The 25,276-nt window shown below is 32.3% G+C and overlaps 1 protein-coding gene across 2 annotated transcripts in view; it reads right to left on the reverse strand.

Moving 5' to 3' along the window:
• The window catches only part of LOC129945332 (BAI1-associated protein 3), a 169,719-nt gene that overhangs the window by 59,535 nt on the left and 84,908 nt on the right, over positions 1–25,276 (reverse strand). For both annotated transcript variants that reach the window (XM_056055002.1, XM_056055003.1), the window contains exon 3: positions 20,482–20,701. In XM_056055002.1, coding sequence (XP_055910977.1) covers positions 20,482–20,701 — 220 coding nt within the window. The remainder of the gene's footprint in view (positions 1–20,481; positions 20,702–25,276) is intronic.

Consider the following 25,276-nt stretch of genomic DNA (forward strand, 5'->3'; position numbering starts at 1 on the left):
CTTAGAATGGGTATTCCTCAAGGTTCTGTTTTAGGTCCTATCCTGTTCCTAATATTTGTTAACTCCTTATTCTTTAAGCCTTTTAAGGGAAAATGATCTGATTTTGCGGATGATACTCAAATAATAATTACTTTGACACTTTTGTCAGTATGAACCACGACTTAGATATTCTTTGACAATGGTTTGGGCACATAAATTAGTTATAAGTAGCAAGACTAAATTCTTGCTTTTTAATTTAAAGGAAATTTCTCCCAAAAGTGTCACCCTGACTTATCATGCACCAAAATATTCTGGTTTTCAAGTCTGTTCAACTATGAATTGTCCAGGTTTAAAACTTTATCTAAATAAAGTTGTAAGAAAGATCTACCACCTATGTTTTTTGAGGCAATACCTTAAAAAATCTTAAAACTTGTGTATTATGGCTTAGTACAATCGAAAATTCAATTTGGTATTTCTTTTTATGGTGTACTATTACTGCACCCCGCTTATTTAATAAATTGCCTAATGAATTCAGAAATGTGAAAAACAAATCAAAGTTTTTAGCCTCAATTAAAAGTTGGCTTTTTATACTTTTGATCATCCTGAAATAGAATTTATTTATAATATATTCATTTGATTTATCTTACATTTATAGACGATAATGTTCTTTTGAAAATAATACTTAATATTGATTTTTAATTTAAAATTATTGTGTTCATCCCCACAAAAATATTGTTATAACTTTTCTTCTATCTAATTGTAGGCATTAGATCATTGTGTTGTAAGTGCTCTTGCACAACCTACTGTTCTCTTTTCACTATACAACTCTTTAAGTAAATAGAAACATGAATCTTCAAGCACAGCTTTCGAAGCTGTTTAAAGTCTTCTTAAATTTCGGACCATTGCAAGTAACTCTAGAAGAAAATTGTCTTTAGTGATAAATCTTATTTTCGGTTTACTAGCTAGATGTAAAATCTTAGTTACTTAAGGAAATACCATTTATTCATTACAATTTACTGAATTGCTTGATGTCATTAACACGTATGGTGCAATGTTTTTAGTTTGATAAATCCAAAAATTAATCGTCTATCCGAACAGTTTAGTAACATCTACAAATATCCTAGCGTTGTTAACATGGACGAAATGGTGTTCAATAATTGTAAATATTAAAAAATTCACAATCAAACCGTTTTCTAACCTTGTCTTCTGCAAGGAAAAATCATTCTTTTTTAGCATAAGTAGCATTTAATAATAAAAAGTTTGTCTAATACCTGTTTAACAGCAACCAACTTCTAAACCCTTATTTCCTCTATTTAGTTCCCGAAACATATGTAGATGAAGATAAGGCATTAATGCACCTTGCTAGAAAGCGGTAATTTATTTAAACTTCAACTCTTGAAATAGATACTGCACTTAACGATAATTCAAAGCTATCTATTCTGCACTTGTATTGATATTCTATCTGCAGTATTTATATCTGCTTCTAAATAATAGATAGCTATTTGCATTAAATTCATATTATTATTTTATCATTGGCAAATCTATTTCTTCCTTTTTGATGCTACTGCTATTCTTCTTCTTGGATACTGGCATATTGATACAGCAAAATAGAAAATAATAGAAAATTCAGCTCTCTTTTCAATTTCTAATCGGATTTCAACATGAATATCCTTTCCATTACTCGTATCCTAGAGCTACAACTATGCAGAATATCAACAAGCATGCTCGTTTGCAAATCTTCGAATATTCTTAAAACGATTGTATGATTCTACAATCGCAGCAATTGAAATACTAGAAATCTTTTAATCCTTAATGACAACTGGCTTTAGGTTCTTGTTGTTGTTGGAATTGAATATAAGAAAAGAAATCCTTCTTCTAGTTCCAATATTCTCAATCGACATGGAAGGACTTTTATGTGATTTTATTACACACTCACGCACGATTTCTCAAGTCAGTGGATTTAACCTTGAAAGTTTTATTTCTCCTATTTTGTGGAGGGGGAGAGGGGTGTCTTTGTAAAAGGACCAATTCGAAGTCTAATCAGTATTACGGCTTAAGGTTAATGTACCAATAATTCTTATGGGTATCTTTTACTTTTTGAGGCACCAAAAGTAATTGAACGTCTTTCGTCCTTTACCATCGGAAGGCGTTCTTGTCGTCGCTTTGCGTTGGTCCTATTTCCTCTCTAGATGGCAGTTTAGATAAATTTACCAAGATAATCGATGTAAGCAAATATTTGTATTTATAGGAGACCTCTCCAGCTGTTCCAAAATTGTTTCAAGGCGCAGAGACAGAGTCATCAATATTTTATGAGGATTTGGGTGGGTTTGTAGTGTGAAGTAGGTACTTATTGAATGTTGTTTAATGTAGCAGCTATACGAGCGGCGGTCGGTGGTGAGAGAAAGCAGGATATGATGTTGTTGATAACACTTTATAACCCCAGACCTGCCTCTCTTCATCACCATCGTAATGTCAACACGCGTGTTGTTTATGCGGCCAAAGTTGGAAAATTACATTTTTTTATGTGTTTCAATGCACTCAGCCGAGGTGATTTACAAATGGGGTTTAAGTGGTATAAATAGGGCTCTCTGAGGGTGGGCGGTTTTGTTAAACGGGCTGTCCTACACGCAACACAATAACAACAAAAAAAAGGTCCCTTCGAGTGCAAAAGCGAATGCGGACGGAAAAGGGCTTTGAGTTTGAGTAAGTAGGTACCTTACCTATGTACATACACATGATTGTTCAATTGTGCTTGTTAAATTGATTTCACACAATAAGTTTTCAATTCAATTTACAGAATAAACAGTGATTTTTTATCAATTTTTCAAGAGCTATTTAACAGAAGTTTATTGTTTAAGGAAGGGGCCCAATTTGAGTTGTTCTTTGTTCTTTGTTGTGTGAAATAAATTCTCATTTAACTTTTTATATACTTATGTTCACATTTACTCTTTGAATCCTTTGAATAAGGATATTCAAAAGTTGCACCCAGTTTTAATTTTTTGCATAAACTCATGATACAATATATTAAAAACTCATATCACGTTAATCTTCAAATTAAATCCTTTCCAAGCCTCTCTCAAAATGAACGAAAATTAACAACTTTTTATTCAGGAAGTAAAAGTTTGTTGTTAATTTTTTTGTTTTATTATAAAAAGAAACACACACATAATATATGCAAAATATTTTCATGAAAATCAAAAAATAAAAGGGAGAAAAAAAAACGAGCTCACAACTCACTGTTGTAGGTACGCTCGGGTTTGTCTGGCTTAAAAAAAAGTTTATTCATTAAAAAGTCATTCGGGGATTTTTGTTTGGTTGTTAAGTTTTCAACACATATACATTTGTACATATGTATATAATTCTACTCATTTAATATTATATACTTATGAACATTTTTAGAGATTTAAACTTTTCCTTATATAAAATACTGATGCTTCTGCTGGATAAGAAAACTTCAGTGCAAAACTGTTTTCCGACTTCTTTTGAAAAAGATAAAAAGTTAGCCTTTTTCATATTTATTACAACGTTAGAAAACTCGGTGTTTTTTGTTTTCTTTACCGTAAAAGTAGAAATATTCAGATTCCTTAAGCTATAATCAGAACATAAATACCAGACACCTTTAAAAGAAATTTAGAAGAAGTATTATATTGGAGGTTTTTGATATGTTTTTGTTTATGTTTAAAACTCAGAACCTTAATGCTTTTCTTATATACAATTTTGTAGTATTTAAAAAAAAAATTGTTCTAACCTTACAAGGAATCACAGAGAGAATTTTGTTTCTATTAAATCCATTCAAATTATACTAAGTTTTGAAAGTTCTTTAAAAATGTTTTTAAGCCCGAAGAAATTCAAGAATAGGTCAAAAAATTCAAAGAATTGCTTGTTGCACAGAGTTTTCATTAAGCATACTCAATTAATGGTCAAACTAAATTATGTTCAAAATATAATTGTAGAATTTTTATAAAACACCTAATTAGCTACAATTATTAATCTGTATAATTAAACCACCAGCGTGAAGCACGAACAACGAAAGTGTGAAAGGAATATTTCATTTATTATTATTGTTGTTTTTAAAATGAGATTGCAAGATAAAGTAATGTAACATTTAAAAACTTAACCATTTTGACATAAGTGCCTTCAATTTTCGTCTGTGTTTTATTAAATCCTAATAAATCATTCGAAATAGAAACTATAGGGTACGCCATTCGTGAATGGTAGCACTTAGGTCATGTCTGATTTAACATCAGATCATTAGTTTTATCCTTCCGGTAAACGAATATGTTTGTGTATACCCTTGAACAACGCTGGGAAATATTTCCTGCGATCGATTTAGAGAAGATTCCAATTTTGAAAAAAAAAACATTTTTTAGATGAAGGTCATTTTAATCTTGGTGGGTATGTAAACAATCAAAATTGCCGTAGTGGCCGTTACAGTCAATGGCGATCGCTATTGGGCCATGTTGAACGAATTTTTGTTCGCAAAAATTGAAGAGGAGGATATTGGCAACATTTGGATTCAACAGGACGGCCGGAGCTACGTGCTACACAGCCGAAACTTCACTTGATGTTTTGCACCCTGTTTAAAAAAAAAAGTTATTTGGTGGATAATTTACTCTTATGGGCTTCCTATAGTTGAAAGTCATTCCAATTAGGTGTATTAAAATATAATTTTGTTGGCAAATTAACATAAACATGGAAGTTTTTTCGGAAGTTGTTTTTTAGTTTTTTAAAAAGCTCAATTTTCATTTTTATGATTTTTAAAACTTGACTATGACACAAAATTTAAATTTTCGTTGAATTGTGGACTCTTTTGAAACACTTTCGTATGCAATTTTTTAGTAAGCCGTATCTTCAAGATCGAATAGATTTATTGATGTGCAAAAAGGGCGTTCGAACAAATTTACTAGGTGCGTATATATGTATGTACGTACTTCAAATATATAAGAACTTCATGGCAAGTACTGCATTAAAAAATTGCACATTTAAAACAGGAGATTTTGATCAAACATGGCACTAATATGTCACAGAAGTCAAAAAAATTTGGTCCAGTGACTTCGTCTATCTGTTTGCCTGTCTACTCTTATTCCCACCCCTAAAAATAGGTTTTAAGAAGATTCGGGTTATGTGTTTGTTTTTGATGTTCAAATTGTACAATTTCTTTTTCGATATTTGGAAACAAAAAACTGTGGTTAAATTTTAAGGGCGGATTGTGAGTTTGAACTACATTAAACGTCTTTTTTGCGTCCATTTAATTTGACATTTTTCAATTTCAGAGCAACTCAATAATTCACAATCAAGCAACAGTTTACAATTATTCAGGCTTATTGGCGTTCAAATCAAAACGGATATAGTGCGCTTCGTAATGTTTTCGTTCGATTTCATCGTCCAAATGTGCAAACAATCGGAAAAATCGTGCAAAAATTTGAGCAAACAGGGGATCTTGACCATTTCAAGAGTCGTTAATGGTCAGAATGGTGGCAAGAAATGGCAAACATTTTTGAGAAATTCATCTTCAGTGATGAGGCACATTTTACATCAGTGGATTCATCAATAAGCAGAACAGCCAAACCTCAAAAAACCAATGCACCCACAAGGAGCCACTGTTTGATGCGGTTTCTAGGCTGGAGGCACCGTAGTCAACGGGCAGTAATTGTTTTTAAAACGAGGCTGGTCAGCCAGTTACTGTGAATGGTGTTCCCTATCGTAAGATGATAACTTACTTTTTATGATAGAAATTAAAAAATATGGACGTGAATGATATGCCATTTCAACAGGACGACGACGCACGAAGCCATTTGCCACAAAGCTAACGAAGCAATGGCTCTTTTGCGCGACAAATTCGATAGACAGTCAGCAACAATTAATGAGCTAAAGGATGAGACAATTAAGCATATTAACGGCGTAGAACCGCAATTATGCCTTAGCGTCAGAGAAAATGTCGACCATTGGATGGAGGTGTGCCGCCGGTGTTACGTCGGCCATTTGGTGATATTTTGTTAGATAGATACATAACCAAACCATACCAATATTACCACAATAAAAAGAAATGAAAAAAAAGATGCTGGGATGTGACACACACTGATAACTTCCCATCCTGTCTGTCGATTTGTCTATCTTAAAAAGTTTGTTGGTTTTCATGTTATGTTAAAAAAAAAATTTTCAATTTAACAAATCAGACCAATTACAATAACTATGTGAAGTTAAAAAAAATTTCTTCAATAATTTGCTATTTATTCAGAATCAACATCGACCCTTAAAAATCACCATTTATTTCCATTTTTTTTAAATACGGTATCATGACATGATAAAATGAGTTTGATTTCAATATCTGTTTTTGTTTCCGAAATTTTTAGTGGAAAACCAATTTGCATCCATTTTATCAGAATTTGTTCCAAGTTATTATAACTCATAAAAAATGTCCGTTGGATTATAGAAATCATTATAATACGTTAAAAACAAAAATATGCTTAAAATTAAACAATTTTGAAGTCAATACCTTCATCTATTCTCTAAATATTCGAATTGAACAAATGTTTAACAATGACAATCCCTATGTAAGCTCGATTGATAAAGCCAATTTGCTTGCAGCACAGTTTGCTGTTAATTCGACACTACCGGAAAGTGTCATAAGTCCTCCTGTTCTTGAGAGCGTAAATGATTCTATGGGACGAATCTTCTTTCGCACTCATACAGTTGCGACCTTGACATACATAAATCCGCTGGCCCAGATAGTATCTTCCCATTTGTTTTGAAGAGGTGTTCTTCATCGCTGGCAAAACCGCTGCGTAAACTTTTCCATCTTTCCTACTCTACAGGTCTCTTTCCGAGTGGATGGAAAATAGCATTTGTCCAGCTTGTCCCTAAAAAAGGCGAATCCTCCTCTCCCTTCAACTATCGTCCAATAGCACTAACGTCCCTTTTTCCAAGGTCATGGAAACGCTGATTAATTATCAGCTCAAGAAATATCTCGAAGAACGGAAGCTTCTTAATGACCGACAGTATGGCTTTCGTAGCAATAGGTCCACTGGTGATCTCAGGGTTCATCTCACCGAACAGTGGAACAAATCTTTACATCGTTTTGGAGAAAGTAAGATTATTCCACTTGATATTTCAAAAGCATTTGATAGAGTTTGGCACTAAGCTCTCTTATCGAAAATGCGTGCTTTTGGTATTGATTCACTTCTTCCTTGGAATTACCTTTCTAACTGTTTAATACAAGTTGTATTAGATGGTTTCAAGTCTGAAATTCCTAAAATAAATGCTGGTGTCCCCCAGGGCTTCGTTTTTTCTCCGGCTCTCTTCCTTATATTCATAAACGATCTTTTTTCTGTCACTTCTAATCCATTAAACTGTTTCGCCGACGACAGTACCCTCAGCTTTTCATATTCTTTTGTAGATTCACATACTTGTCCTTTGGATGTGGAATTTCAACGGCAACGTATGATAAACTCATTAAATCTTGACAGCATTGTCCAATAGGGAAGCAAAAAACCGTGTAGAATTTAATGCTTCGAAAACTCAATGCTGTCTCCTGTCATTAAAGCGAAACGCACCCCCGATGCCACTATCTATGAGTGGCACTTGCATCCAGGAAATTAATCAACTATCAGTACTCGGTATGTGTATTACAGACCACCTCTTATGGAATGATATCGCCAAAAATGCTGCCATTTGTCACCCCTTCTGATCTGGCTATAATCTATAAAGCTTTTATCCGTCCAAAGCTTGAATACAATTCGCATATCTGGGCAGGTGCCCTCAAAACAAATTTAAATCTCAAAATTTAAAAATGATAGGCGACAGAACTATAATCGAAACATTTACATCGCTAGAACACCGCCGCAATTTTTCATACCTTTCGTTGTTTTATAGATATTTTTACAAACAATGTTCTGTCAAATTAGTCAGTTGCATTCCACCCCTCAAACAATTCAGCCGTAATACTCGCACTTCTAGGAATGCTCATCAGTTTACCCTTGAGCTCAATTTCGGGCGTACAGTCAAGTATAGAGATTCTTTCTTAAATCGCACATCGAGAATGTGGAATGCTTTGGCCAACTCTGTTTTTCCCTCCCATTTTGATGTTCAGAACTTTGAGACGAATGTGCACCGTAATCTCCTTTTAAATCCTTCCCTATTTTCCTAACGCTCGCACTGTGTTTAAATATAAACATATAAAGGGTACTAATAACCCCTTGAGTGTCTGTAAATTTAAAAAAAAACTATTTTGCACAGTTTTGTTTTTATAAAAAAAAATTATAGTTGGATTTTCTCAAAAATATTTAAAAATGTTAAAAACAATGTTTTGTATAAGATAAAACTAGTTTGAAGGCAATATCTTTAATTTTGTTTATACCTCATTAAAAAAACAATTAAAGTTTCAGTTCTCGATGGAACAAATTTCTAAGCTTTAAATTAAAATCTTTTATTAATAAATTTAACACATCAGTGTGAGTTGCGTTAAGTCTTCTTTTGCGCAATCAATTTGAACATAAGAATATTTAAAAAATAAATTAGAGTTTCATTTAAATTTTGTATCGGATAAATTGCTTTAAATCTTTTTGATTGTTTTGTAAAACAAACAAAATTTACGTTTTATCTTGACATACTGCTTGTATCGTTTTAAATAGATAGTGTGCTGTCACGTTAGTAGTTTTTTTTTCAAAGTACCTACATGTTTAAGGAAAATAAAAATGCCATAAATTAAAAAGAAACCATTAGATAAAAATTACTCTATTTTAATAATGATTTCATGTACCCATAAATTGGCTCCTACATTATAAACAAACCATGTAAAATAAAAGTATGTTTTTCATATTGTGTCCTAGTTTCGTTTATAACAACATCCACCACTCCTGTCTATGTGAAACCTTCATATAAAATTTTATATGACTCTAATTTAATTCGACATAACTTTGAACCATGTTTCCATTTAAAAGGAACAATACCACCGCCAATGAAGCAATTCCAAATAAACAAACTCATATGTCCTTGCCCATTTTTTGTTTTTTTTATAAACAACATCCTGCTTGATGTTTTTCCTCTCTTTCTATTTCTCCTTACTATATGTTTATATACCTCAGATATTTTGATTTGCTTTTGGGCAATTTAAACAAACAACTTCACTTCATCAGCCAAAAATAGTCCTTGAATACAAAAACAAAAATACTCTGACTTTTAACTTGCATCCTACAAACTACGAATATGAGTTCCTACATACATATACTCGTATGCCTTTACTAACTCGATATTTTGACTAAAGAGAAGAGGGTAGGGGGTAGGTTTTTTTTGCAGGACGAAAATTGGGCTACCAACTCGTTTATCTTAAATTTGCATACTTAATGGAGTTTTTTTCTGGTATTTTTATTTGTCGTTGATGTGAACTTGTGGTGTATGGAAATTTTCCACAGTCATATTTTATCATATTTTAACTTTTTGTTCCATTTTTGGTTTTGTTTTTCATTCATTAACTTTAGTTCATTGGAGTTTATATTTGGTGTGGAATGTTTTTTTTTTTGTTCATATTCATACATAGACCGCGGTTTGTTGAAATAACAAACGTGGTTTTTAGCTCTAAATTTCTATGGACTGCCCGTTACTCCTAGAAAAACTAATAAAATAAAAGAGATGGTTAAAATAAATGGACAATGTAACCGTAGACTGGATTCCGCGAATATTCTCTTTTGGCTTTTGAAAATAAATATGGAAAAGTAAATTAAACAAAAAAGAGATTGGGATGCGATTCACGCTGATAACTTTCTACCCCGTCAGTATATATAAATATTCTTTAGAAACTTAGAAACAATCAACAAAATGTTGCATATAATGAAGTAGTTCGATTTTAAAATCAATTTTTGTTAAGGAGATTTTTAGTCGAAAACAAATTTGTACCAATCTTCGTAGCATTTCTTAAAATTTTGTATTTCTTATATAAAAATACAATCCTATGAATGAAATTAGTTTGAGTGATATCGAGGACCGAACATTAATTTTTACCAAATTTAAGTACTATTATAAAAAAAATACTGAATGTCGAAAACAATATTTTCTTTAAGATAAAATTAGTTTAAAGCCAATATTTTTTAATTTTTTATCAAGAAAATTATCAATTTGATTTATCTCAAAATTTTACAGAATGTTGAAAACTATATATTTCTTCTTAGAAAAAATTAGTTAAAAGCAAATACTTTAAATTTTTCGACAAGCATTTTTTATTTTTTTTTAAACTATCTCTTCGAATTTTTTCAAATATTAACTAAATATTCACAATAACATTTTTTAAAAGACAACATTAATTCAAAGCCAATATCTTAAAGTTTAAAAAGATATTTTAATCGAAGATCAATTTTCAGCAACTATTGTAATTTTTTTTTCAGTTTTTTAAGTTTTCGTGAAAAAAACTGTCAATTAGATTTTTCTTAAAAAAATTTCAGAATATTGAAAACAATATTTCTTATAAGTTTTAAATAATTGGAAGCCATAATCTAGACTTTTTGAAAAGATATTTGAGTTTTTCTTTTTTGCGAAAAAAAATATCAATGAGATTTTTCTCAAAATCTTACCGAATGTTGAAAACTAAATTTTTTTATAAGATAAATTAAATTTTAAGCCATAATCTTTAGTTTTTGAAAAGATATTTGAGTCGAAATTTAATTTTTACCAACTTTTAGTAATGTTTTTGTTAAGTTTTTATTTTTAAGCCTAGTACGCTGCTGATGCGAAACGAAATTTTTCGGTGGTCTCCAAGTGTAGAGCGAAATTAAAACGAAAACCACAACGGAAAAATATTTGTGTAGAGTTCTGTCAGCTGTGGAAAACAAAAAACAAAAACAACGAAAGTCACGAGTAAACAATTTTCAATTTTGATTTGTAAACAATTTTTTCCAATAAATAAATTAAACGTCAAAATTTCGCAAGCAATTAATATACCGGGCAATTAAATTGAGAACGAAAAGAGTGGAGAATTGTACTAAAAAATCTAGTACAGCTATCCACTAAAATGACACATTTCGTTGTTCAGCAGCGTACTGAAAAACGAAAAGCACAGCGAAATTTTTCGTTTATGATTTCGTCATGTCATTTTTGTATGGGAAATTTCGTTTCGCATCAGCAGCGTACTAGGCTTTATAAAAAAAGTTAATTTGATTTTTCTCAAAATTGTACCAGATGTTTAAAACGTTATTCTTCATTGCAAAAACTTGGTTTTGGAGATGAAATCATTTTTCGTTCGTAAAATTTTCGAGGTGGCACGATTTGTATTCAGTTTCGTTGATTTATACAAAAAAGAAACATTGATTTGGATTTTTTCCAAAAATATATTTGTTTGGTATCAAGTTATAATATATAACATAAAACTTAATTCAAGTCTATAGCGTTATTGTTTCGTGAGCCATTTAAAGTTTACCAACATTTTCAAATTTTTTTTTAAATTGTTATGGTAAAAAGATCTATCCACGCAATTTTCTTGAGAGCCCTTTCTGCATCTTTCTGCATTATTATGTATATAACAAAATTTACTTAAAGTCGATATCTCTACTGGATCTTGGATTCAAGCCACGTCGCGAACGTACGGACGTACAAACATACATACGCACACACGCACATACATCTTCTTAAAAATCTCTTATTTCGAATCTAGAGACCTTGAAACGTCGAGAAATGTCAAAATTTTTAATTAGACAAATCGGACCTATTACAATGACTTCCTATGTGAAGTTAATAACATAGCGTCAAAAATACCTGTATGGGGGATATGGTAGAAGTAAAGAAGACCTTCAATCTTACTTTAAATCCTTACTGCTTATTTGAATTTTTAGCTTCGGATGATTTGAAAATAGCAAAAAATTGGCTTTCACTGTTCAAAATATTTGCCAGTACATGCAAGGATTGAATATGAACAGAATTTAGTGCCCGTAAAAATAGTGAATTTTCGATCTTGAAACGAATCGAATAAAACTCTATGATGTCACAGCATTAAGTTCATGGTAGGCTAATGCACAATAGACTACAAGTAAACCTATACTTAGTGAAAACCATTTGTTAATTTTTCCAAGAACGAACCTATCTTAAAATATATTTTAATACGCTAAGGAGCTCACATCCACTCATAAAATTCCCTTTAAAATTTGATTTTCCTCCTAACAAATACCCTAAGCTCTGACTACGCTCTTCAAAATTACTACCATAAGCCTTCCATCACCATGTGGTTTCATTACCACTAAGCTGTAAACATAAACCCTTTCACATGTTTAATATTCATTTTATTCAGCCAAAGTCCCAAAAACCTATTAACTTGGTATCCCAGCCCGAAAAAAAAGAATTATTGCCTCAGATTTAGTGTGAGGAACATATTAAAGGTTCCAATTAAAATATTAATTGCACATGAGAAATTATTTTTCAAATCACGTTTATACACATAAGCAGGCACCCTCCCACCCTGGTTTTATATATATTATTATTAATATAACGCTCATACGCCCTAGTGAACGCACAAAAAATAAGTTTACGCACTATACCACCCACCACCTCTATTCCATATCATCCCTATTCCCATCCCCCATTCCTATATGATAATAATTATTATTACATAATTATTATTAACCAGGTGGGATCACGTATTTTATTTCGAAAAACTTCCCATGAACGTACGTATACGCGAAAATAATTTATTATTTATTTACCAAAAAATAAAATACTCGCCCAACGAATTTTAATTACAGAAAGATAAACTTTGTGTTGTGTATCGATGATGATGATGGAGGTGAGCTTATGAAAAGGTAAACCGAAAGTACCTTAATTTGCATTGGGTGTCCTTGTGTGGTGTTTATATAGTTTACAATCATTGACTTTACTCACTGTTAGTCGAGTTGTATGTAGGTCGGTCGCTGGCAGGAATCTTTCGCAGCACTATGTGGATGGGTGTATGAACGTAAATATATGACAGATATATCCAGTCACCATTTTTCTTGATTATCTTTCTGCATATTATAAAAAAGCCATTATCGAAAATAAAAAGAAAAACAAAATAAATCTGTATTGCCTTCCTTATTAAAAATTCGATAAACCCCATTCGAGACTCACGAATTTCACTGAAATAAAATCCGTGGTGATGTTCGGAGGAGTTAAATTGTATATGCAGGAATTTTCACTGGAATTCAGAATGTATGTTGGAGTATAAAGGAGCAAAAAGGATGCTCGCAATCACATACCTCCACGTGAATCAGAAAAAAAAACAAGTGAGTGTTGTATTTTGTTCGTCCTCTGTAATGAAGCTTGTAAATTGAAGATTCGTATATCCGTACGTACTTTTTTACCAAGAATATAGCCAAAAATATATAGGCATAGGTTGTGTCAACGTAATACCGCCTTTAATCGTGGATGTTAATCACATGAGATATTTGAAGAATTCAATGCGCGGGCAAAACAAAATCCTGTACGAGTTGGGAGGTTTATGTTTTCAACGATCTATTTATGGTAATTTTTTCTTTTTTTGACTTTTTACTCTCGAAATCCAGGTAATTAAGAATTTGAGCATGTTCTTTGCTTTTATGGGATGAGATTAACAAAAGATTGGAATTTTTGGAAAATATGAGGTAGGAACATATGGATATCTCACTATTTACATGAATATTCTTTTCTAAGTTTATATTAAGTCTTTAAATGGTTTGGCTGATGGCCGTCTACCAGACTTACATGTACATTTTAATTTTTATAATAATAATGGTAAAGAAAAGAGGATGAAAAACTGCGGTATTTTCTGTGGTGACTGCTACCGAGAAAACAAACAGCGCTTATTTGGATACGGCGTTGTCGTTGGGGCCAGTCTTACGCAACAAGTCTTGAGCTATAGGTGCATAATCGAGCGCCTCATGACCACCCGCATCAAGGCTAAATTCGTCAACATGATATGCGCGCACGCCCCATAGATGAGAAGGATGACAACACCAAAGATGTGTTCTTCGAGCTCTTAGACAAAACTTATGAGCAGTGTCCTAGCTACGATATTAAAACTGTCCTGGGCGGTTTAAATGCCAAGCTAGAAAGGGAAGACCTCTTTGGTGGAATAATAGGAAAAACCAGCCTGCCCGACAACACTTCCGACAACGGATTCAGAATCATAGATTTTGATCCACAAAGGAACTTGGAGATCTCCAGATCAATCTACCGTCAACCGGATTGCCATATTGCGATCGACGCAAGACACGCTTCCAGCATAAGGATGTCCAAACTTTCCGAGGAGCTAACATTGACTCTAACCACTACCTCGTTGTATCTAAAGTAGCACTTCGAGTTTCCTGACCTAAGGCAAAACAGAACCGAAAAGGAACAACATCAAACGGCTACAATCTCAAGAGATCGCGAATTCCTTTGCCGACCGAGTTACAAGTAACATCTCTCGAAGTTCTCTGCCGCCAACACAATGTATCGAAAACCAGTGGCAATATTGCCAAGATGATAGATGAAACGAAATTTACAAGTACATAACCCTAGGATTGAAGGCTGCAAAGACGATAGTGGAAACATCATAGTGGAATGCTGAGAATATGGAAGGACTGCTTCTGCAGACTGTATAACGGTGACGGCGAACCGAATTGCGCTTTCAGGCAGGATGATCCATTTAACATAAACGACAAAAACCAACAATCCCGTCCTCCCGACTCAGAAGAAGCAAAGATTGCCATATCTAACCTGAAGTCTAACAAAGCCGCTGGAGCGGATATCAGTGTAGTTTTAGACCAGGAAAGTAGCTAGTTGGAGAAGTTTGTTGGGTGAGGCCCTAGTTCACACAGGACTGTAGCGACACCTTAAGTAAGTGAGTAATAAGTAAGAGGAGGTCTCCTCTGACTTTAAAAATTGTACTAATTTGGCGTATGGTATGGCCAAGAAGTAGGTCTTTTTTTCAAAAAAGTGGTTAACTTTACTGTAATAAGCTCTAAATAATGATGATTTCGCTTCGTCAGTTAATTAATTGTACATCCTTTTTCCGATTTTCATCAAAAAATCATCAAATTTCGAATTAAGGGGGTATTCTGGTCTAGAGACATGAATTTTATGTAATTTTTGAAGTGCTGTAGAAAAAAGCAAGCTACAATTTTACCATCAATTTTTTTATACATTATTTATTCACATTAGAAGCATACAAAAAAAAATAAAAAAGTAAAAAAAAAAAAAAATTCCGTTAGTTATCAGCTGATAGAGTAGTGCGTCTCAAAAATTTGGTGCGTGACCATACCCACGATTTTAACTCTCCTAGAAATCTGAAATCAAAAACTAAAAAAGATTATTAATCTACAATAATGTCGCAATGTCTGGAACTACGGAAAAGTTACAAACATTTTTTTTTACAAAATGGCGGCTGTCTAAAGAAAAATACAAAAAATTTACCATTTTTTTGAACATTCTTCGATTTGTTAAAAATAGTAAAAATAAAAATTTGGGGATGGCCGTAGTTCCGGACGTAGACAAGTCCTTAAAGAAGACTTTCTTAAAATTTCAAGTAAATCGGTTCGGCAGAACCTGAGAAATCGTGGGTATCAGATTCAAAAAGACAGTTCTGAGAAAAACGCGTTTAAAGTACCCCATTATGTCTTTTGTTTTATTAGTTGCAGCCCAACCGATTTGGATGGCTGCTCAGCAAAATACTTATTTCTCCGAAAATAATTCGAATTTGGGAAAATCCTCTAGTAGACATATTCTTTAATAGTTAAACTATGAAAATATGAAAAGAAAAAAAAATAGATTTTTTTTAATTTCTAGACCAGAATACCCCCTTAAGCGCAGAAAGATTATCTTCAGTTGATATTAAAAAAGTTGTTGAGCAATCGTTCGCCATTCTATACCACTCACCTACGCATACTCCTTTGGAATTAATAATGTGACTTAAAACAAGCCTTAGAATCCTGTTTTCTTCCATCTCCACAATTCTTGGCACATAATTAAAGTGTAATTTGAGAGTATATTCAAAGAAAAGGGGACTTTTTCTGTTTCTAGGTAAAGTATATAGTTGGGTGTCGTAGTGCTCAGCCTTTAGGTGCTTTTGATGAAAAAACGAAAATGCCTTTGTAGTTTGTTGAATTTTCACAGCTGCCCTTTTTATGCAAGGAAATGAGATTGTTGAACGAAAACTCACGTTGGCTGTCTCAAAAATTTTGTCGAATTCGACAGTAAGGAGTTGTAGAAATTTGGGGGTACAATTTTTAGTTAGTGTGAGTTTTAACTGCAACAGTTTTATAATTCATGTGGGAAGCATCAGATGTTAGAAACAAGAAAAGCTGTATGAGTTATACCCTCGTTGCTGTCAAATAAGCCTTTAACGATTAAAACCTTTTATGAAACAGCTTTTTTTAAGACTATCTATCATTTGTCAAAAATCATGTCGCATCTATATTCAATCCTCTATCTTATATCTTATAAAATTCAAAACTTATCATCTATCATATATCGCCTGTCGAATGCAAAGTTTCTGAACTATCCGTCGAAAAATTCCACAATTGATATTAAAATGAATGTAGAAAAAAATATTGTTTTACCCAATGGTAATGCAAATAATTTATGTTACAGGAAAAATTAAAGCTATTTTCACCCCATTTGACTCAATTACAATATTTAATAACGCCATAAGTGTTTAACGTCAAAATAGTTGTGTGAAAGACCATATATGAGATTTTCATCACACAACAAGAAGATTCCAGGAATTCAAGCTAATTTCAGCTCACTTAATAAGATGTTGAAATGTTCATTATTCGGGTAAGACCCGTATCCTTCATTGTCTGACATTATAGAAGTGGATAAGAGAATCCTGTCGAAACAAATATCCCAAAATCATGTTATAGAATTCTTTGTATGGGTGGTTGCCACTCAATTCCATTAATCCCTCTTTAAGAATGCCATTAGCAATGATTGCCCTTCCTCATCAAAAAATGTTTTGCACGACAAAAAAAATTATACAAAATAAAACACAATAGAAGAATTATATTTTCTTGGAATTTGGTCAATTTCTATGAATATTCTTTTGCTCAAGTAAGCGAATATCAAAATGGTTGAGTGAATTAGATTTCAACCATCATCACAATTCGAATAGATACAAATAAATACAAGGAAAGTAAAAGAAGAATATAAATATGAATAAGAATATTAGGATATAGTGTCCTTTAGTTGTTTTGTATTAACTTTTCATGGTCTCACACAGATTCAAGTCGAAAATTAGTTATTTTCTTCGGATTCTAATATTGAAGCTTATATGGATCAAATTATCTTCCGAAAATTTCAGATTATAATCCAAATCCAATAAAAAGACTTTATTTCATCGAAAATTACTCAGTTAGTGCGTGAATATTGCAAAATCTGGAAAGAGAAACGTTTTTACCTTGAAGCCTTGCCGAAGAAGCTTTGTTGATATTCTTACATTAGTCCGTGAAAAAACAAGACAAGAAAAAGTTTCTTTTCTTTACATATTTCCTCAACGAAAAGAAAAAGTTTTTTTTCCCCAATTCAGGATCAGAGACTAAGGAGACATTTTACTACAGGAAATTGAATCGATTATGTATGTATGCCTTTTATTTGTTCCTGGAGGGCGGAGGTATGTATATGATTAACAATAAAAAAGCAAAATAGAATTATTGTCATTTTGATGAGATATTGATCAATAGCTGTCAAATTTTAATGAGGAAATCAAAGTAAAAACTGCAATATAGTTACCAATACTTTCATTGTTGGAATAGAAATTTTGAATAAGAGGTTTTATTTTGACTTTAAGAGAAATCAAGCGATATTTATTTCATTGTAAACTGGAAGGTTTATGTCAATAATAATAGAAGAAGTTATCAAGCAAGCAACCAACACAGTTAAGTTTGCAATACCATTTCTTTTTCATGAAATTTTCCGTGGTCAGTTTTAACTATAGCTGCTGTCTTAAATCGATAGTGCAACAATAGTAGAGGCCTTTTATTGAAAATTTCTCTGAGGAACAAAGTCTAAAGATGTTAATCTAAGAGAATTCGATGGCTAATTTGGGTCACCTCTTCGAGAAATAACACATTTTGAAAACTTTTCTTGCAAAATTGCAATTGAGCGAACTTCTAATACAAAATGTTCACCAATTTTTTGATGCATTTTAACTATTTCATTTGCATTTTTTGTAGTAGCGTAGTTTTTTGCTTATCAAATGTCAAATTATGATAGCTTTTTCAAGAAAATACCAAGGAAAAATTTTTTAAAGTAAAGAAAATTGGTTTGACATAGATTGCAAAAAAGCACCCAAAAAATCATTCGGATGGATAAAAGCTTTTAGAAAACTAAGCTGCCTTTCCTTAAAAAAAATGAATATGGAAGCAAATGCAGAAACTAAAGAAATATGAAACCAAGCCTCTTAAACTTATAAACTCCAAGGATTCCAAAGGATTCTGGATGGCGATCAACCAATTAAATGGAGCAAAACCAAAAATCAGTTTGGAACTAAATATCTATGTATTGCATGATCACTTCAAGTTACTTTTGAATCCAGCTTCCTATCCAATACACTAAAACTTCATACTCGAAAGATATTTTGGATAGTGTTACAACTCATGACGAAGTTAAAACCGTATTAGTCAAATTTAAGGACGGAAAGCTTCGGGACCTGATGATATACCATTTGAATCCTTTAAAAATGGAACAGAAAGGCTTACTTTAAATTTAACATCGGATTTCAATACAATTTTTGGATACTAGAAAAGTTAAAAAATTCCGTAATTTTTCCCATACATAAGAGAAGCATCGTCATTAAATAACCGATCGAACGGTAAGTTGCTTTTGGAATTTCAGGCAGGTTTTAAAAGTGGCTACTTGCCTATTGACAATATTTTTATACTGCAAAGCATAGCGACAACCTCTATTGAACAGAACAAAAAGAACCTCTACTTATTTTTTGTCGAATTCAAGGCAGCTTTTGATACCGTTTATCGCTGATCACTATCCTTCCGGCTGTACTATTTTGGAATGTCTGAAAAATTTGGGCAGGTGCTAAAAAGCATTTATGGCGAAAATAAGTAAGAGGTATTGAATGGCACCGAAAATTAGGAGAGTTTGGAATTGAAGATAGGAGTCAAGCAAGGGTGCAATTTAAGCCCAAATCTTTTTGCTTTGTTCATAGAGGACCTGATTGTTTTCTTCCTGGTGGAATTGAAATATCAAGGACACGTATCAAAGGCTTGCGTTTTGCATATGACGTCATACTGTTTGCTTACTCCCCCAAAACCCTACTGTTGATGATTTACCGACTAAATGTGTATTGCTGGTTATGGAGTCTGAAAGTCAATTTCAGCAAATCCAAGGTGATGATATTCCGGAATAGTTCTGGTAGAACAGCCAGAAATGAGAAATGGCACTATGACAGAGAACCAATCGAGATTGTTAAAGCCTTCAAATATCTGGGATTCACCATAACCAGCAATCTTAATAAATGTAAGCACACCTTAAAGAAAAGCAGATTAAACCTAAAAGTGTAATATCCGCAACATGGAAGAATTTCTTCTCAAACCAGTCAGTATCACATAGTGTTAAATATAAGGTCTTTGTTGCAGTGGCAGAATCTATTATGATGTATGCAGCACAGGAATGGGGAGGGAAGAAGTTTGAAACGGTCGAAAAATATCAGATTTTCTTCATTAAAAAATGATTTCGTTTACCGAAAAATACCCCAAACTATATTATGATCTCAATTGTTACAAGACTATCACCGCTCTTCATCAAAACTATTAGATTTCATGTTGATTATATCAAAAAAAATTTTAATAATGAAATTCTGTCATTGAAAAGAACTGTAAGGAAAAATCTGTGGTATAAGAAGGTAGAAGACCATTCTGTATACTGAAAAACGGACTTTCGAATAGTTGATGAAAATAGTAAATACTGCGATGACGACCTCCGGAATCTAATTGCAAGTTACCAAGCTACATCCTTGGTGCATAGATCAACGTACAACCATCTAAATCACAATTTACGCGAACGTGACTATCGGCAATTTTCAAAATGAGATAAAAAATGATAAGTCTTAATTATATATCTTCTACAGCCTTGGTAACTTAAAAGTAAGGGAAGATGACAATCCATTTCATAGGAAAGTGTCCAATTTTATGTGAAATACGCATTGATTGGCAGGAATGTTAATTCACCTGAAAAAATAGTCGCCCTCTTTAACTGTGAAGGAAACGTAAATCAATTATTTAATTATTTTCAAACTGCAACGGCTTACCGCAATCAAATTACGAGTATATATGAATCCTTTTAAAACATTGTTCATTTTCAAGCAGAAGTCAAGCCGTCTATCGACATAGCCAAACTTTAACGATTTTACTAAATTATTTTTCTTAGTAATGTACATTATGTATATTAACGAATGTAAATAAACCGAATTATCTATCTATCGATGTATCTATCTCTGATTGCTTTAAAATTGACAGCTAGAAACATCTATTCTGGTAATCTCACAAATATTTTGGTTGAAAATTAAAAATATTTACTCACCCCGATGTTGATCTAGGATCAACTTCTGGCCATGATAATCTCCTTTTACAAAATGCTAATGGCGGTCGGTCTTGTGGTGCTGGCTGATGTACTGGTGAGCTACGTTGTCGAAATGATCCGGTTCGTGGTGGTGCTAAGCATTCTAATGCTCTTGATTGTCTTCTTGAACTTAAATTTTGTGCAGGTGTTGTACCAGGTGGTGGAACTACTTTTGGAAATCCTAAAAAAATAAATATGAAAATATAGCAACTATTGAACTTTACACTACCTAACCTAGCTTTTAATTTAGATCTGGTATTTAATTTTGTTTTGTTTTTATAATTTAGGTTGGAACAAAATTCTACTTACTAATTCTACAAACTTTTCATACCTACTCCTTCATAAGTGGTCTTTTGTTAAATACTCGAATGATTTTTCCTGAAATACAACGTGCCACAACCTTTTTTGCTAAACCACTCTTGACTTTTTAGTCAAAATAAGTTAAAGAACAGTATAGTTCTTGTTCTGTTCTATTTTAGTTTTAGTTTATTTGAATTGTAATCCCTCCTATACAGAGGAGTATGGTGTATGCTAAGAAGTAGTATAGTTTTCCCAAAGTTTCCCTCAAGCTTTCTTCCATTTTTGTTCTGACCAAATACAAATTCATGTGGATTTCGAAAAAGGATGCAATAAATGTATTAACATCTACTTCTTGGTCCTGTGTGTAGAGTTCACTATAAACTCTCTACACAGTATAAGAATTGTGTTCGGTTTTTGAACCTCAAACACAGATATGTGTTCTATGGTGTATCAGGAACAGGAAACCAAAGTCTTACTTATACATCTCTATAACAATCTTCTCCATGAAAATGTTTTAAAACATTCACTATATGAGAAATAAATGAAGGTACATGTTTGTGTTCACATAGAAACATTATGCAGATAAATATAGTTTTTTTTTTTTTTGATGATGTGGTTTTAGTAAAAGATTCAAAATTTAACTTAATCCACATCAAGGATATTTTATGCATTCCTTGCGGGGTTAAATGCTAATATATGATGTAGGTACATGAATACCAAAATGTATCTAGAGAACATAATTATATTGTCTGGAATTTTGCGATAATTTTAAAACTGTATGTAGAACAACTTTTTAAATTTGAAGTTACCAAGCTAAAATTAAGCTATACAGTTTCTTAACTTATGAACTTTTTTGGTTGAGAAAACGTTAAGTGTTTACTAATTTTTAACAGATACGGATAGTATAATACTTCTTAAGAATTTCCAAAATTTGAGCAATTTCTAAAATAGATTTACGAAGGATATTCATTTTTATACACTTCAACCAACTTTCTTGAATTAAAAGTAGTAGAAGGCCATCGAACTTTATTTTTATCTAAACTTGACCCTTCAACAAACGCCCTCGATATTAAAAACTTTATTTCGAACAAGACTGATACGTCGCTGTTAAAAGTTGAGAAAATGATTCATCGAAACCACTCAAAATATGCATCTTTTAAAATAAGAGTTCCAGACTCAATCTTCCACCTTCTAAACTCAACATCGCTTTGGCCAAAAGGGATCATAATACACGAATTCGAGAATAAACAAAATAATAATATAAAGTTGTCATCCTTTAACCCTTTTTAAGAGACCCAGAGAATGCATTATTATCGAAGAGGCAGATTCAAATAGTTTTGATTTATTACCAAAACGTCAATGGCCTAAGGACAAAGATAAATACGATCTATACAAATATTAACAATCTATAACATGACATAATTACTCTTACAGAAACAGGGCTAAATAATTCCTTCATAGATACCGAACTCTTTCACTCAACTTACCAAGTTTTTAGACGAGATAGGCACCAATCGAGCTACTCGGAGACAGTTGGTGGTGGAATACTATTCGCGGTAAAAAACTACCTTATATGCACTTTGGTTGATACTTTTGATCTTTCTGACGTCGAAATTCTATGTATTAAAATCAAATTGGAAACAGGTTATCTCTTTATCATCTCAGTATACATACCTCCAAGATCTACCAGTTTTGTCTATGAAAATTGCATGCATTTAACTGAGAAGATCCACGACCTAATGGAACCTAATGATGAACTGCTGATCGTAGGTGCTTTCAATCTTCCGAACCTCAACTGGACAAAATCATCAGATTTCAACTATTTTACACCTATCAGTACAACGAGCACCAATGAATTCACAATTATTGATGGTTTAGCTTCTGGGGACTTGTTCAGTTTAATGGAGTTGCCAATCAATACAACAAATATTTGGACCTAATATTTTTCTCCGACACGATAAATACTGACGTAGCTGTATCTCCAGCCGATGTTAAACTAGTAGAAGAAGACCGTCACCATCCAGCTTTAAATATATCACTGAATATAATGTGCGCTATATCCCTAATACATCAAATGAAAAACTGGAATTCAATTTTAAAAAAAAATGTAACTTTAATAAACTAACTAACTTATTGTGTAATTTTGACTGGAATCAACTGCTCCTAAATCGTAATATTGATGACATGTGTCTAAATTTGTATAGTATTATTTTTAACTGTTTTTATGAAACTACGCCATTACGGAAATCTCGCTGTAAAACTTAAACTCCACCATGGTTTGACACTCAATTAAAAAACTTAAAAAATAAAAGAAATAAGGCATGGCTTAAATTTAGTAAAACTAGAGCAGAAGAAGACTTCAGGATTTACTCCGAACTTAAAAATATTTTCATTGACTACTCCAATATTCTATACTCTGACTATATTATAAAAATTGAAAATGAATTGAAACAGACCCCAAAAAACTTCTGGGATTTCGTGAAAAGTAAAAGAAAAACTGACGGTTACCCAAACGCTATGTCTTTTAATAACACAACAAGTCATGACTACCAAATAATTTCAAATATGTTTGCTAATTTCTTCAAAGATGCTTTCGACGTACCTCCTTCTTTTCAAATTCCCGATTCGTTCTTTCCAGCCCAAAATTATCCTCACCTTAACTCACTTGACTTGACAATATGTGAGGATTCAATTGTTTGTTGTTTCTCAGAACTTGATGACTGTTTTCACCCTGGCCCTGATGGCTTTTTTAAAAAAATGTGTTTTTAAAAAAATGTTTGTCTCATTTATCGTACCCTCTGTTTGTTTTGTTCAATGAATCTCTTAGAAGCTCAGTTTTCCCACTATTATGGAGAAGTGCATTTAAAACTCCGATTCATAAAAAAGGGTCTAAGAATGAAATAACGAATTACCGGCCGATTACCAAACTTTCCGTTATTCCCAAACTATTTGAGTCCATTATCTGTAAGATGTTATCCTTTAATTGTAATTCAATTGTATGTGAAAATCAACATGGTTTCGTCCAGAATAAATCAACAATTACAAACCTACTTCACTTCACTTCTTTCTGCCTTGACTCTTTCGAAGATCGTAAACAAGTAGATTGCGTATTTACAGATTTCAGCAAAGCCTTTGACAAATTGTGTCACAAGACTTTAGTCCATAAACTTAAGGCCTTAGGGTTTAACGACAAATTTTTGACGTGGATCTCGTCTTATCTCAAGAACAGAAGTTATAGCGTTATATTCAGAAATGAATTCTCCGACCAATTCTACGTCAACTCTGGTGTTCCACATGGTAGCCAATTAGGTCCTTTATTATTTATCTTATATATAAATGACATAACATCCGTTATAAAAAACTCCTCCGTTTTAATATACGCTGATGACATTAAAATTTTGAAATCTATTAGTTCAATTAATGACTGCTCATAGCTTCAAGAAGATCTTCATAGTTTTAGGGAATGGTGCAATACAAACCGACTTTTATTGAATATTGACAAATGTAAAACTATTTGTTTTGCACATAAAAAAACAATTATAGATTATAACTACGTATTAGATTCTTCCTCCCTTTGTAAGCTTTCCGTTTTCTCTGATTTAGGTGATATTCTTGACAGTAAATTAACGTTCTGTGACCATTATAACTTTATAGTTAAAAAAGCTAACAAGATTCTAGGTTTTATTAAACGTTTTTCTCGTGACTTTCGTGGCCCCCACGTCTTAAAACTTCTTTATGTATCATTTGTCAGGCCAATACTTGAATACGGCTGTGTTATATGGGCATCATACTATTCAGTCCATATTGACAGACTTCCGTTTTCCCAAGTGTTCACACCACCTACTTATTCTCAGAGACTTTTACTAATAAACCTCCCTACACTTTCACAACATAGACAATATCTTAAAATTAATTAATGGTTCTGTTATATCCGCAACAGCTCTGAATCGTCTTAATTTTAACTATAGTCAAACTAGCATAAGAAGACAGATTCCTTTATGTCCCATCTTTAGCAGAACTAACTATGGTATGAATAGCCCTTTAAATCAATTGATTTCAGTCTTCAATAAATTTTACAATTTAATTTAAAGAAAGATTTTTAATATCTTATAGTATTAATTTATTTCTATGTTAATTAAAATTTTAAATTAAAAATTATGTAAATAGCTATAAGTTTATATTAACGTTAGATAATTAACGGATTAAATAAATAAATCAAAAAATAAATGAACTGAGTTTTTTTTAAACAAAAATTTGAAATTGAAATAAGCTTACCTAGAAACAAAACCTAACAATGTTTGTAACTTTTAACAAAACAGCTTGAAAGATGCCGGTTTAATTTTGTATTCTAATTTAATTTAAAAAACAGATTTTGATAGTTTCTGAAAAGGATCAAGGTTGCAAGTTCTCTTTTCCCAAAGCTTGATTTCTGAGCATTATAAAATAAACATCACAT

This window comes from Eupeodes corollae, chromosome 2, assembly GCF_945859685.1.
Source record: "Eupeodes corollae chromosome 2, idEupCoro1.1, whole genome shotgun sequence".
Taxonomy (NCBI): domain Eukaryota; kingdom Metazoa; phylum Arthropoda; class Insecta; order Diptera; family Syrphidae; genus Eupeodes; species Eupeodes corollae.